The sequence below is a fragment of the Cygnus atratus genome, chromosome 20 (genome assembly GCF_013377495.2).
Source record: "Cygnus atratus isolate AKBS03 ecotype Queensland, Australia chromosome 20, CAtr_DNAZoo_HiC_assembly, whole genome shotgun sequence".
NCBI classification, from domain to species: domain Eukaryota; kingdom Metazoa; phylum Chordata; class Aves; order Anseriformes; family Anatidae; genus Cygnus; species Cygnus atratus.
The window spans coordinates 11,225,784-11,237,802 of NC_066381.1; the positions used below are offsets into that span (position 1 = coordinate 11,225,784).

Consider the following 12,019-nt stretch of genomic DNA (forward strand, 5'->3'; position numbering starts at 1 on the left):
ATTATTAGTACCAATTATCTTTTGTTTTCACTACTGTGAAATGTACAAGAAATGTTTTTGGTCAAAACTAGCTTCCAAAGCCACCCAACCCACCCAGAGTGGGGCTGGCAGGAGCAGCGCTGCTCTGCATTGCTCTTTCCCTCCTGCGCTCTTTGCAAATCAAACACCAGCAGAAAAATGGTCTTGTTCAACAGGAAGGCCAAAGCCAATGATCTGGTTTAGCCTCCAATAAAAACGGTCTATCTTTGTTTTACAGAACGATGCAGTTTGCACGCCATCTGCAACTCTGGAAACTCGACCACCCACACAGTACCATGCTCGTGCTCTGGCCTGAAGGGACACGGGACGTGGCCCAGTGAGCAGCAGGTCCCTGCAGCCCGGCCCGGTGTCTTGAAGTCTCTTCTCAGTCCTCCCTGAGATCAGCACAGGTTTGGCCCCAGTAAGTTCAGAGCTGAGACTTCAGGATGCAGCCGGGGGGGGGACTCTGCAGGAGCCACGGGGCCCCGCGAGCCACTGCCTCCATGGCAGCACTGACAGAACCGCGGCAGTTACCGCACTGAATAGCTTGAGCGTTTCTGCGGCCAAGACAAGCCCTCTGTCTCTGCTAGAATAATCCTGAATAGGGCTTTAAAACGTAGCTACTGAACTAGGAGTTTAAAGATTCCTGGTGTTTGCTTGATATCATGTAAAAATGGTTGTAATTACTTTCTGTAAATGTCTGCCTTTTTTAACTCTTCCCCTTCCCTCAACTTCCCTCCCCGTTTTGCTTTAATCTTTTTAAAAAATCCTGAGCAACCTGAGGGTGACCAAAAGGGACAGCCACCGCTCCAGCAAGGGCCCCAGCAAATGCTTCACCAGTGAGAGGGCACCACTGCCACCAGCATTGGTCACGTCACCACACCGAGAATTTTAGAAAGAGGGCAGTTTCACCAGTCTCACAACTCCTTTCACAATTCTACTGCAGGAGAGCAAAGTGCCACCTGCCATCAACCATGCACGCCAACACACACATGCACGAGGATGCCCACCCCTCCGTGTCTCAGACATGACTCAAGCAACTGCAGGCAATAGTGGAAAATCAGGTCGTTCATCTTCCTAAATTAAACTACAGGGGTTCTAGCTGGTTCTTACTGGAGAGGTCAGGAATGCCTTCCTGTATCTAAAGTGTCAGCTGTAAGAACTCTTTCCAGAATAATTCTGAAGTAACCGTCTGGTTTTATTCCCCTTTGTCTGCATTCACTTGGCAGGTGAAAGCCAGAAATCAGACTGAACCAAAGACCTGGAGGTACCTGACCTGCGGACTGCTCTTGGCCACCCACTCCAGCTCAGTGCAGGGGCTCCCCGGGAGCTCCTCAGCGCAGGCACAGCTCTCCCACTGGGACCACACCATCTGCTCCCCAGCCAGGGCAAGCTATGGAAGCAAAAGAGTATTTTTATGTGCAACTGCAGCTGCAGTTTTTTTTTTATGCAGCAACTGCAGCACAGTTTTTGCTCACACAGGCCTGTTGGTGTGTATTTCAAATGAACATGGCTGTGTTGACTGAAGGTTTAAGCACAGATCAAGCTTCTGAGCACATTTTTGCTAGCAGTGGCGTTAGATGAACCATGGCGAGCACACAGGCTGCAGGGTCAGGAAACAGCGCTGCAGGTGACTGGCCAAAGCCTGCCAAAGTGCTGGAAACATTTCCACCAACTTACAGGCTGAGTCAGGCTTGAAAAGGACAGAAAAGCCTTCTCAAAACTACTACATTGAGAACTCATTTTCTTTTTTTCTTTTTTCTTTTTTCCTGTGGTATGGTTACCAGTAACTAATATTATTCAACAACAGAAAAGATTTCTTGTAAACTTCATATTTATTGATTTTTTTGGGACAAATTAGATCTTCTGAATCCCAAAGTGTACATATATATATATTTATATATAGCTTTCTCCATAGGGAAAACACATATATCAAAGGAGGAGAGACATTTCTAAAGTGCCCCTTGTTATACAGTACTGAACATGATTTCTAAGAGCATTAGCATAAATCTGAAGTTTCTGAGCAGGAATGACAGCTGTGAGGAAAGAAGGGCTGTGGTTTGTTCTTTTCCCCACAGAACAGAAAGAAGTTTGCTGACTGTAAAACACAAATGAACAAAAACAAAGAAATGTTTCTGGTAGCTGTGGAGAAGGCAAATGCGAGCAGGGATGACCCGTGACATCTGGACAAGCTCACGGGCTGGCTGGGTGGAAGGACAAGCCTTTCTTCAGGTGGAGTTTAACACTGAGGAAAGGTTCAGACTTTAACTAGTCACAGAAAGCCAAGGGAGAGAGGAAAAGTGGTAAAAGCAGGACTTACATGTGAGCAGGGCTAGTGACACTGATACCTTCAAACCATAATGGAGTAAAGGATGAAGAGGTCAGTGGGATCACATGTCCATACGGTAAAGGCCATTAATCCACCAGAAAGCTCTTCTGTCTGTATCAAATAAAATGGGAACCCTTCTCTCAATCTCCTACATATTTTACTGTGGAAACACTGACAGGGTACTCTGCACAATTTAGGAGTAACTGTGTGTCTGTGTCACTGCTAGTGACCCAGTACCAGCTCTCCTGGGATAAGAAGCCAATGGAATTAAGGTGGGAGCTAAGTTTTCAATGCAGAAAGCAGGCCATCATTCAAAACTGCATGTAAAAAGCGCAGGACAAACGTGTAAATATTGCTGCTGTACCTCCCTGTCAACACCTCCAAAAGGGGAACGATGTCCTGGGGAGGAGGGGGCTCACTCTCGGTGCCCATTTGCTGTTGTGCTCGCAGCAGCCATGCACTGCTAAGCTCCACTTCCCAAGCAGGGATTTTTCTTCTTCAATAAGCTCAGCCATTGTTGGCCAGAAATTAGACTTTCTGCCTTGATTTTGTTATTTTGCATGGCTCCATGAATTGGAACAGGAAAGAATGACAGAAAGCTGCTTCCTCCTCCTCCTAACACAGCTGCAGAAGACAAAGCCATGCAGTTCTGCCTAGGAAGGGAGATGACCCTGCTGCAAATACTCCTTTTTCAAGTGTCTCTGATGAAGAATAACTGTCCTGGTTTCAAACACCCATCTCCAGAAATACCACCTAAAGGCTCTCACTGGCACACAAAACATAGCTCTCTTGGCCAAGCACCTGAATGTACAAGGGAGACAATAAAGCTCTGGTGACTCCCTTTTCCCCATAGCATTAATGGCAGACTAAATGTGAGAATGAACAACCTATTTAAATGTGGTTCAAGGATAAGGAATCCTTAAAGATTTGTCCATTCTGCTGTAGAAACTGTGCTAGCAACATGAGCAAAAGCTTCCTGGACTTGAGGATGCAAGGAAAGAAAAAACAAACAAAACCAGTACTAACTACTGAGCAACCCACAGCTTAATAAATACAGATTTAATGCAATTTTCAGCCATGACTGCTCAGAAGGCACAGTCACACTTGATTTCTGTTTGCAGTAATTACTGCCACCTCCAGCACAGTTTCAACTATAGTATGGACAGTCTAGAACTGGCAAGCTTTTTTTAATTTACCCCTGCCACTGTTAACAGCAGTCCACAACCAAGCTAAAGTTCTGCTGGAGCTGACAGGCATTTTGGACAGACTACAGATCAAGTTTTCCTGTGGAAGATCTTAACTCAAAAGTAGATTTAGCTGGCTAGCACAGTGAAGGTGGTCTCATGACTGCTCAACCCCATCTTACCTCCTCCTCTGAATGGGTGTCATTTCCGAAGTGTAACTGGTTGGATGCTAGGAGGGACCATCCTCTCATCCTGCCTCAAGGAGAACGTCCCCTGGCTACAACAGGAATTTTACCTGCATTAAGGACTGCAGAGTTTTTGGTTTTAGGAAGAGAGGAAGATGGAAAATAGAACGTTAATAGTAATACTACATGCAAAATGGTGCAAGGAACAGAAAGATCATGAACAGTAGCAATACAGACAGAACAGTGCAAGGAGCAGAATATTCAGTCAGCAATAAAACACATCCAAAGCAACCTCCCAGGCAGCCTGGCAGGGACCAGCAATCAGTATCCCTCACCTCATTGGGAGTTTGCCATTAACTGCAATGAGATCTGACCTCGCTACCAGAAAAGATGGAACAAGATGGTTACTTAGGATGTGGGGTTTCTTTGGTGCACGTCTCACTGTAGTCTGTAAGACTCACTGTCAGGATATGCATACTGAGTTTGTGGACTATACTGTTATCCTACACACGACTATTTTTTTCCCCAAAAGAAAAAAAGATGTCAAAATTGCTTGCACTTTGGAAGATATCACATGCACATTTATCCCTTCTCTAATCCATTAACTTCCACACTAAAGTGTGGTCAGTTCAGGAACAAACTAACAAAGAAAAGTAACCCATGCAGCAAATCAATTCAATTTCCGTTGGTCTTCTTGTCCCAAATTCCATTCTATCAGGCCAGATGAACACATTGCAAGTTGCTAGCACAAAGTGTCTGCCTCTGTAAAAAAAAAAAAAAAAAAAAAAAAAAAAAAAAAACAAGAAACCTGGGGCTTGGGACTGGCACAAGGAATCCTGAAACTGGGAGGGCCAAGCACGGAGTTCTGCAAAACCAATTATTGCATTAGCAAAACCAAGCCAAACCAGAAAACAAACCCCACCAAAAACGTCCGAACAAAACACTGTCATTCATTAAAATAATAAAAAACTTTTTTTTTTTTTGACATAGCTATAAAAATCAAGTCATTTATAAAACTGCAACAAATGAAGTCCGGTTGTGTATTCAAAGAACCATAGAATAGTTTGGGTTGGAAGGGACCTTAAAGATCATCCAGTTCCAACCCCCCTGCCATGGCCAGGGACATGTCCCACTAGATCAGGTTGCCCACAGCCCCTTGATCATCTTCGTGTCCTTCCTCTGGACCCACTCCAACAGGTCCATGTCCTTCTTGTGCTGGGGGCCTGAGCTGAACGCAGGCTCCAGGTGGGGTCTCATGAGAGCAGAGCAGAGGGGGACAATCCCCTCCCTCGCCCTGCTGCCCACATTGCTTTTGGTGCAGCCCAGGGTACGGCTGGCTTTCTGGGCTGCAAGTGCATTGCCGGCTCATGTCGAGCTTCTCGTCCACCAGAACCCCCAGGTCCTTCTCCTCAGGGCTGATCTCAATCCATTCTCCACCCAGCCTGTGTTTGTGCTTGGGACTGCCCTAAACCAAATGCAGGACCTTGCGCTCGGCCTTGTTGAACCTCACGAGGTTCGCCCAGGCCCACCTCTCAGCCTGCCCAGGTCCCTCTGGATGCCATCCCTTCCCTGCAGCGTGTCGGCCGCACCACTCAGCTTGGGGTTGTTGGCAGACTTGCTGAGGGTGCACTCGATCCCACTGTTCATGTTGCCGACAAAGATGTTAAACAGCACCAGTCCTAGTACTCCCCCCGAGGAACACCACTCATTGCTGTTCTCAGCTTGGACATCAAGCTGCTCACCATAACTCCTTGAGCATGCCCATCCATATCCAATTCCTTCATCACCAAGTGATCCATCCATCAAAGCTATGTCTCTCCAGTTTATAGACAAGGACATTGTGTGGGACAGTGCCAAATGCTTTGCACAAGTCCAGGTAGATGATGTCAGTTGCTCTTCCCTTATCCACCAACGCTGTAACCCCATCACAGAAGGCCACCAGGTTTGTCAGGCACAATTAGCCCCTAGTGAAGCCACGCTGGCTGTCACCAATCACCTCCTTGTTTTCCACGTGCCTTAGCATTATTTCCAGGAGGATCTGCTCCATGATCTTGCTGGGCACAGAGGTGAGACTGACTGGCCTGTAGCTCCCTGGGTCTTCCTTTTTCCCATTTTAAAAATGGGGGTTATGTTCCCCCTCTTCCAGTCAGTGGGAACTTCACCAGACTCCCACAGCTTCTCAAATATGATGGATAGTGGCTTAGCAACTTCATCTGCCAGTTCCCTCAGGACTCATGGATGTACCTCATCAAGTCCCAGGACTTGTGCACCTTCAGGTTCCTTAGCTGGTCTCGAACCTGATCTTCTCCTACACTGGGCAGTTCTTCATCCTCCCAGTCCCTGCCTTTGCCTTCTGGGACTTGGACAGCATGGCTAGAGCTCCTGCCGGTGAAGACTGAGGCAAAAAAGTCACTGAGTGCCTCAACCTTCAAGGTCTCCCGATTCCTTCTGGAGAGGGCCCACATTTTCCCTCGTCTTCCTTTTATCACCAATGTATCTACAGAACTTTTCTTGTTGCCCTTAATGTCCCTGGCCAGATTTAATTCTAACAGGGCTTTAGCTCTCCTAAACTGATCTCCGGCTGCTCAGACAATTCCTCTGTATTCCTCCCAGGCTACCTGTCCTTCCTTCCACCCTCTGTAGGCTTCCTTTTTATGTTTGAGTTTGTCCAGGAGCTTCTTGATCATCCATGCAGGCCTCCTGGCGTCTTTGCCTTTTTCCTTTCAGTAGGTAGGACAGAGAATTTCCTTGAAATGCCATAACAAGTCACAGTGATTTTAGATGTTTTTTTGAAATATAATATATTGACGGGAAATACCTTCAACGCATTTTTTTTTGTCACTGTATATGTACCCTGGTCCACCAAACCATCTATCTTAAAGTTTCTTGTTTAGAGAGGACACTCTGTCTTCTTCCTCCAAAAATGAATTTTGTCTAATAATCCTGCAAAATAATCAACCTTACAAAAGGCCTTCTTCAAATGTTATATTTATATATATATGTATATACATATATATACACACACATACACACATATATATAAATATAGACTTCTATGATTTTTTCCCATTCTACGCAATGTCTCAATAAAGAGATCAGCAATTTTATTCTACAAAGAAGCAACACATAAAAGGGGAAAATTAAAGTCTTAAGAACATCATATCCATATTTCACTGATTACACATAAAAGGAAAAAAAATCACCATGAACAACTGTCTTTGAAGTTTTCTCGGATTAGCAAAACTCAAGTGCAGAGCGGCCCCGTCTCGCTATCACCGGCAGGCTCGTGGCTGGGCGGCTGAGCCAGCCCCAGCCCCGCGCACCCCGCCACTCTGAGTTTTCTGCACTTCCCTCCCGCGGAGTCGGACGTGGTTGGAATGTATGGAGTTTAGGAAAGGTTCCCAACAACGACTTTGCCATCGGACGATCCTCTCTAGGCCAGCTTCAGTGTGCTCACTGGGAATGATGGCATGGTCACCATAGTCACCGGGTTTAGGACCGTCTGCCCAACCAACTGCGGGTGATGGACAACTTGGGTTCCTACAGCAGGCTTGGCCATCACCGCTTGCTGGCCAAGGCTTGTGGTTCCATTCACTTGCTGGTGAGAGATAGTGTGAGCGATGTGGCTCACCACAGGCTGGCTGACGGCCACGGGCTGAGGGTAGATGGGCAGCTGCTGGCCGAGGTGGGCCATGTGGTTGATGGTGGCTGGGTGCACAGTGATGTGGCCGATAGGCTGAGCAGCAGTGGTAAGTTGCACAGGGCTGGACGTGGAAGGTGCAATGTGAGCAATGTGCTTGGTCTGTGGACCCTGAATCACATGGTTGACAGTCTGAATGACCGAAGCGTGGGTAGTGGCGGTGTGGGCAATAACAGTCGATTGCACTGTCGAAGCCGCCACGATGTGAGTCTGTGCTGGGACGATCGCCTGCGGCTGGACCAGTGCTTGTGTCTGGATGGGAGGCTGTGCGTGGGCCGGGGTTTGCTTCTGCTGGATAGACAGGTGCTGAGGCAAAACTGCTGGGTGATGGGAAGCAGCATTTGAAGGGACGGCTTTCAGGAGCTCTGGGTGCTGGCGCTGGGTTAGTTTTGGTAATGAGTTCACTGGCCTGTCATCTTCCATGTCTTCATCCATGTTGTCTTCACCCTCTGGAAAAAAAATGAAAGGAAGAAACTCCCATAAAAAAGAAAGCAGAGAATCAACTGGGCTAACCAGCCTCTCCTACATGGCAGCACAAGCAGAAGAGATGGCAGCAGGAGGAGATGCTGAGCTATGGAAGGGCAGCACAGCACAGCAGGCTCCACTGAGCCCCAGTGGGGTGGCACACCCCTCTCTTCTCTGCGTGTGGGCCAAGGACATGGAGCCAGGCTCTCATCCCAGAGAGGGGTGCCCACAAAAGGCTGAGAGATCTCACTTGGCAGGCAAGGGAAGCAACTTGAGCAGAGGCAGACAGACAACCTGGGATTAGGAGTGCTCTGTGTGCAAAGAGAACAGGATTTCTTATCCTGGCAAGTTGTTCTACCACTTGGAACTACCCCTTCTGCTCCCAGAGCAGGAAGGAAACACCGATGAAGAAACATGGCAGCAAGTTCCTCAGCCTGGTTCTGGAAAAAGGAGTCTCCATTCAGCCCACAAATTAATGAGGCAATACTGACCCTAAGGAGATGAGGATCGTGAGCAGGGCATCTTGCACTGCATGCTCTGAAGACAGCCATGCAGTAGACTAAAAATCTCAGAAGATATGGAAGCAGCAGGAAAACCAGGGAACGTACTTCCCTTTTGCAAGCGCTGTGGTTAGTAGTAGCTTGAAGACATCATTTTCAGCTGAGGCCGGCTGATGCCCCTATTTACAAAGCACCCCTACTCTCAGCTTCCACCTGGAGATGGTTGAGAGCATGTTCAAAGGTGATGAACCCAATAGAGGACTCTGAATGAACCAGAAAGTTCATGTTTTCCCTTTCTGGAACCTGCTGTATCGTCTGCCTGGAGCACCGAGAGCAAATGCTGTTATGATTTGAAGGAGTTGCTGCAAATAGTTATGAACTGCTACCCCCTCCCGATCCCTGGAAAGCAAAGCACTGTCCATCCACGACTGCCTATTCTTCCTGCTGCAGATCACTGGTACGGAGAAAAGCATGCACTCTCCTACCTCACAGGAACTTCTTACTGGGAACAGCACACTCGATTTTCATTAGTATCATTTTATCTTCATAGTGAATCCTTCTCGTGCAACGTGAAGGCTCATTTAGTTGGTCAAATGCTCTGGTGATCTCTCCTGTACCAATTCCTTCTTCTCTGCATGGCTGAACACCTTCCCACCTCCATGCACAAATACATCAAGATGCTTACACACCAATCAGTTCTACTGAGCAGCGGTGCACAGCTGTGCAAGAGGGAAACTACATTTTGAGAGCAGGGAGCTTCATGCGAGATACTAGCAGACTGACTGTGCAAACCTGCACTTAGTGTTTACCTAACATTGTTGATGCATGATTTTCAGTATACTTTACACAAGTAGAAGTATTTTATTAGACCAGCATCAATGATTACAAAACACTTGAAAACCTTTTACTTAATTCTGAATGCAAAGAAACTGCGATAGTGCTAAATGAAGACTCCCAACACCACCACCACTACATAGCTGTATCAGTGATGTACAGTGATGATAAAAGAAGAGAGAAATTGCAGATACCTGATGCTGTCGAGGTAGATGCCTGGTCATCCTCTGGCTGAACTGTCTGTCGAATAATTCTGTCAATCTCCATGATGTCCATCCACTGGCTCAACTCGTTCTTTACTTCTGCCAGTCGCTGCTGGGTAGCAATCTTCTCTCTTGCCAGCCGCTCCATCTCGTGTTCATATTCTTTTTCCTTTCTCTTTAAAGTCTAAAGACAGGAAGAAATAAAACAAAAATCTAAGGAGAAAAAAGACAAATGTAATCTATGCCAACCTAGTCATTCCCACATCCATTGCTGGTTTTCTTCTATTACCAGCTATACTGGTGTAGACTTGTTCAGATGTAGTTATGCCTTTCAAATTCATGCAGAAGGGGAAAGGACAAGACCTGGCCATGAAAACCTGAAGGGTTACTTTGGCCAACCACTTTCTGTTCTCTGAAGGAAAACTGATGAGCATCCAAAACTGAAATGGTTAACTGAGCCAGGTGTTGAGGCACTTCAGCTCCAGGGGTAACAGCCTAAAGCTCCTTAGGAAAAGCTGTAAGGCTTTTTCTCTGAAAAAAAAGTATTTCTGCCACTCTGCTGACAAAAGATTAAACCTTCTTCCTGCATTCTTTCTCCCTCTTGACCTCCACAGTTCTTTCTCTCTCCACTTCTGACCTTGCTCCTGGGCCGTGGCAGCAGCCCTCCTGTCGGGCCGGGCGCGCTCCAGGGGAAGGTGCCGGGGAGGCGGCAGAGCAGATGGCTGGAGTCTGCTGGCCCCAGTCATCTTTCAGGAACTATTCTGGGACGCGTTTTGTTGTAGCTTGCCGTGTAAAGACGGATTTCCCGGCTGAGCCGCTACTCGGCTTAGTAACGAACCTGGTGTAATTACCAAGAGCCCGTCTCCCTCTCCAGTACCTCCCCTTGCTCTGTGCCAGCAGCACCCCACCGCAGGCACAGTCCCAAGGGCTCTGCAGGAGCTGCCCGTGTGTGCTACCCTCCAAGGGGAGCCCGGGAGGCTCCAACAGAGCTGTCCCCAGCCCCCCAGCACAAAGCTCGTGTCTCCAGTAAGAGCTTGGCATTTCTGCCATCTCCCACGCCTGGATCTCCTGTACCAGGGCTAGAGGACGCCCTGCAAGCTGGGCTGGGTAAAAGGGGCTGATGCAGCCCAGAAGGGATGGCAGGACAGAGAGCAGACCCCCTCCTGCCTCTGTGTTTCTTCCCATCGGTGCCACTGGGGGCCTGGTACTGATGGGGGGGTGATCATCTGCCTGTGCTCCTTCCTGAGCGGCGTCATCGGCGGCCCCCCTGGACAGACTGCCACCTGGCACCTGCCTCCCGATGGGTTAATTTTTGCAAATCATCCTGCCCACCTCAGGTGCCAGGTTTTCCAGTCACACATCAGAAACTCCACAGGGTCAGCCAAACCTTAGTTGTTCTGACTGCGCTTGCCTGTATGTTCTCAAACAGCAAACACCTTCAGAGACATGCACTGGTCTCCTGTACCTTTTTTCTGAAACAGGAATTTCTTGCTGCAGCAGTATTATCACAACAGATCCTACTCTATACAAAAAAAGAAAAGTAAGTCATGGCAGTTACATTTATTTTTAAAATAAGCAGCAACCACACTGACACTCCTTTCACCAAATCCAAACCCTTGCGATCTTCCAACAGAATTAGCACGTAAAGCTAGAACTGAAATGGGCAGAGGAGACCCTGAAACTCCATAAAGTAAGTAATTAAGAATGAAACATCAACAAAAGGAATTCATACAAATGGCCAACCACCTGTCTTTCCAGGTCTGAAATTTCATTCAGCGGAGGCATGTATCCGGGACAGCTGCAGGTCTGTAGCTGCTATCTGACCCACTTCTCCAGCACCGCTCCCACTGGGAACTGCCGGGAAGGCAACAGCAAAGGCTTTGATAAAGTGCTTATAACTGGGACAAAGATTGAGTTGCCAGCCAAGATGCGGAAGGATGCACACCCCAGGTTTGATCCAGGCCTGAAGACTCAGACCGTTACTGCCCAGAAGATGCTGCTTTCCTCTGCACCGCCTTGCAGTTTCTTCTGGGCCGTGGTCCCACAGCAGGAGCTCCCTGCCCGCAGCCGAGGACCAGTCTGGAGTCCCCCAGCGACTCCTGGAAATCACTGCTTTAAGGACGACTGCACCCAAATTAGGCGAACCCCAAACACTGAACTACGAGGCCGCCCAGCCCTGCCGCTGCGTTCAGCAAGCCAGAAATCCCTGCCGTGTACCAGGCAGCTCAGCCAGCACCGGGTGGCAGGAGGAGCGCTCACAGGGACATCCCGTGCTGGAGGAGGGCTGGTGGAGCAGGAGCCACGGCCGGCAACCCCCATGTCACCGCAACGCCTGCAGGCCCCGTCCCTGCCACGGCGCTGACCCGCAGCGAGGCCTCCAGCCATGCTGCGGAGCTGGGCCGAGGGCACAAGCCTGGCATGAGGCAACACCATGCGGCTCCGCCGGCACAGCTCCTCCCAAGCACCAAAGTTTGGCACAGACCCTCCTCCTTACACCTGTGCCAGTACCACTGCAGGACTGCTTCTTTTGACGTTAAGAAATCGGAAGCCTTGGTTGCTCTGGAAACTCTTACTCTGCAGCATAAAGAAGGTACTGTGACA

The 12,019-nt window shown here is 48.4% G+C and overlaps 1 protein-coding gene across 2 annotated transcripts in view; it reads right to left on the reverse strand.

Annotated features, from left to right (window-relative positions):
* Positions 1-1,846: 1,846 nt before the first annotated feature.
* MNT (MAX network transcriptional repressor) overlaps positions 1,847-12,019 on the reverse strand; it is a 39,241-nt gene continuing 29,068 nt past the window's right edge. For both annotated transcript variants that reach the window (XM_035561097.2, XM_035561096.2), the window contains exons 5-6: positions 9,410-9,602; positions 1,847-7,865 (exon numbers count right to left, since the gene is read on the reverse strand). In XM_035561097.2, the coding sequence (XP_035416990.1) occupies positions 7,150-7,865; positions 9,410-9,602 (909 nt within the window). In that variant the 3' untranslated portion in view covers positions 1,847-7,149. The remainder of the gene's footprint in view (positions 7,866-9,409; positions 9,603-12,019) is intronic.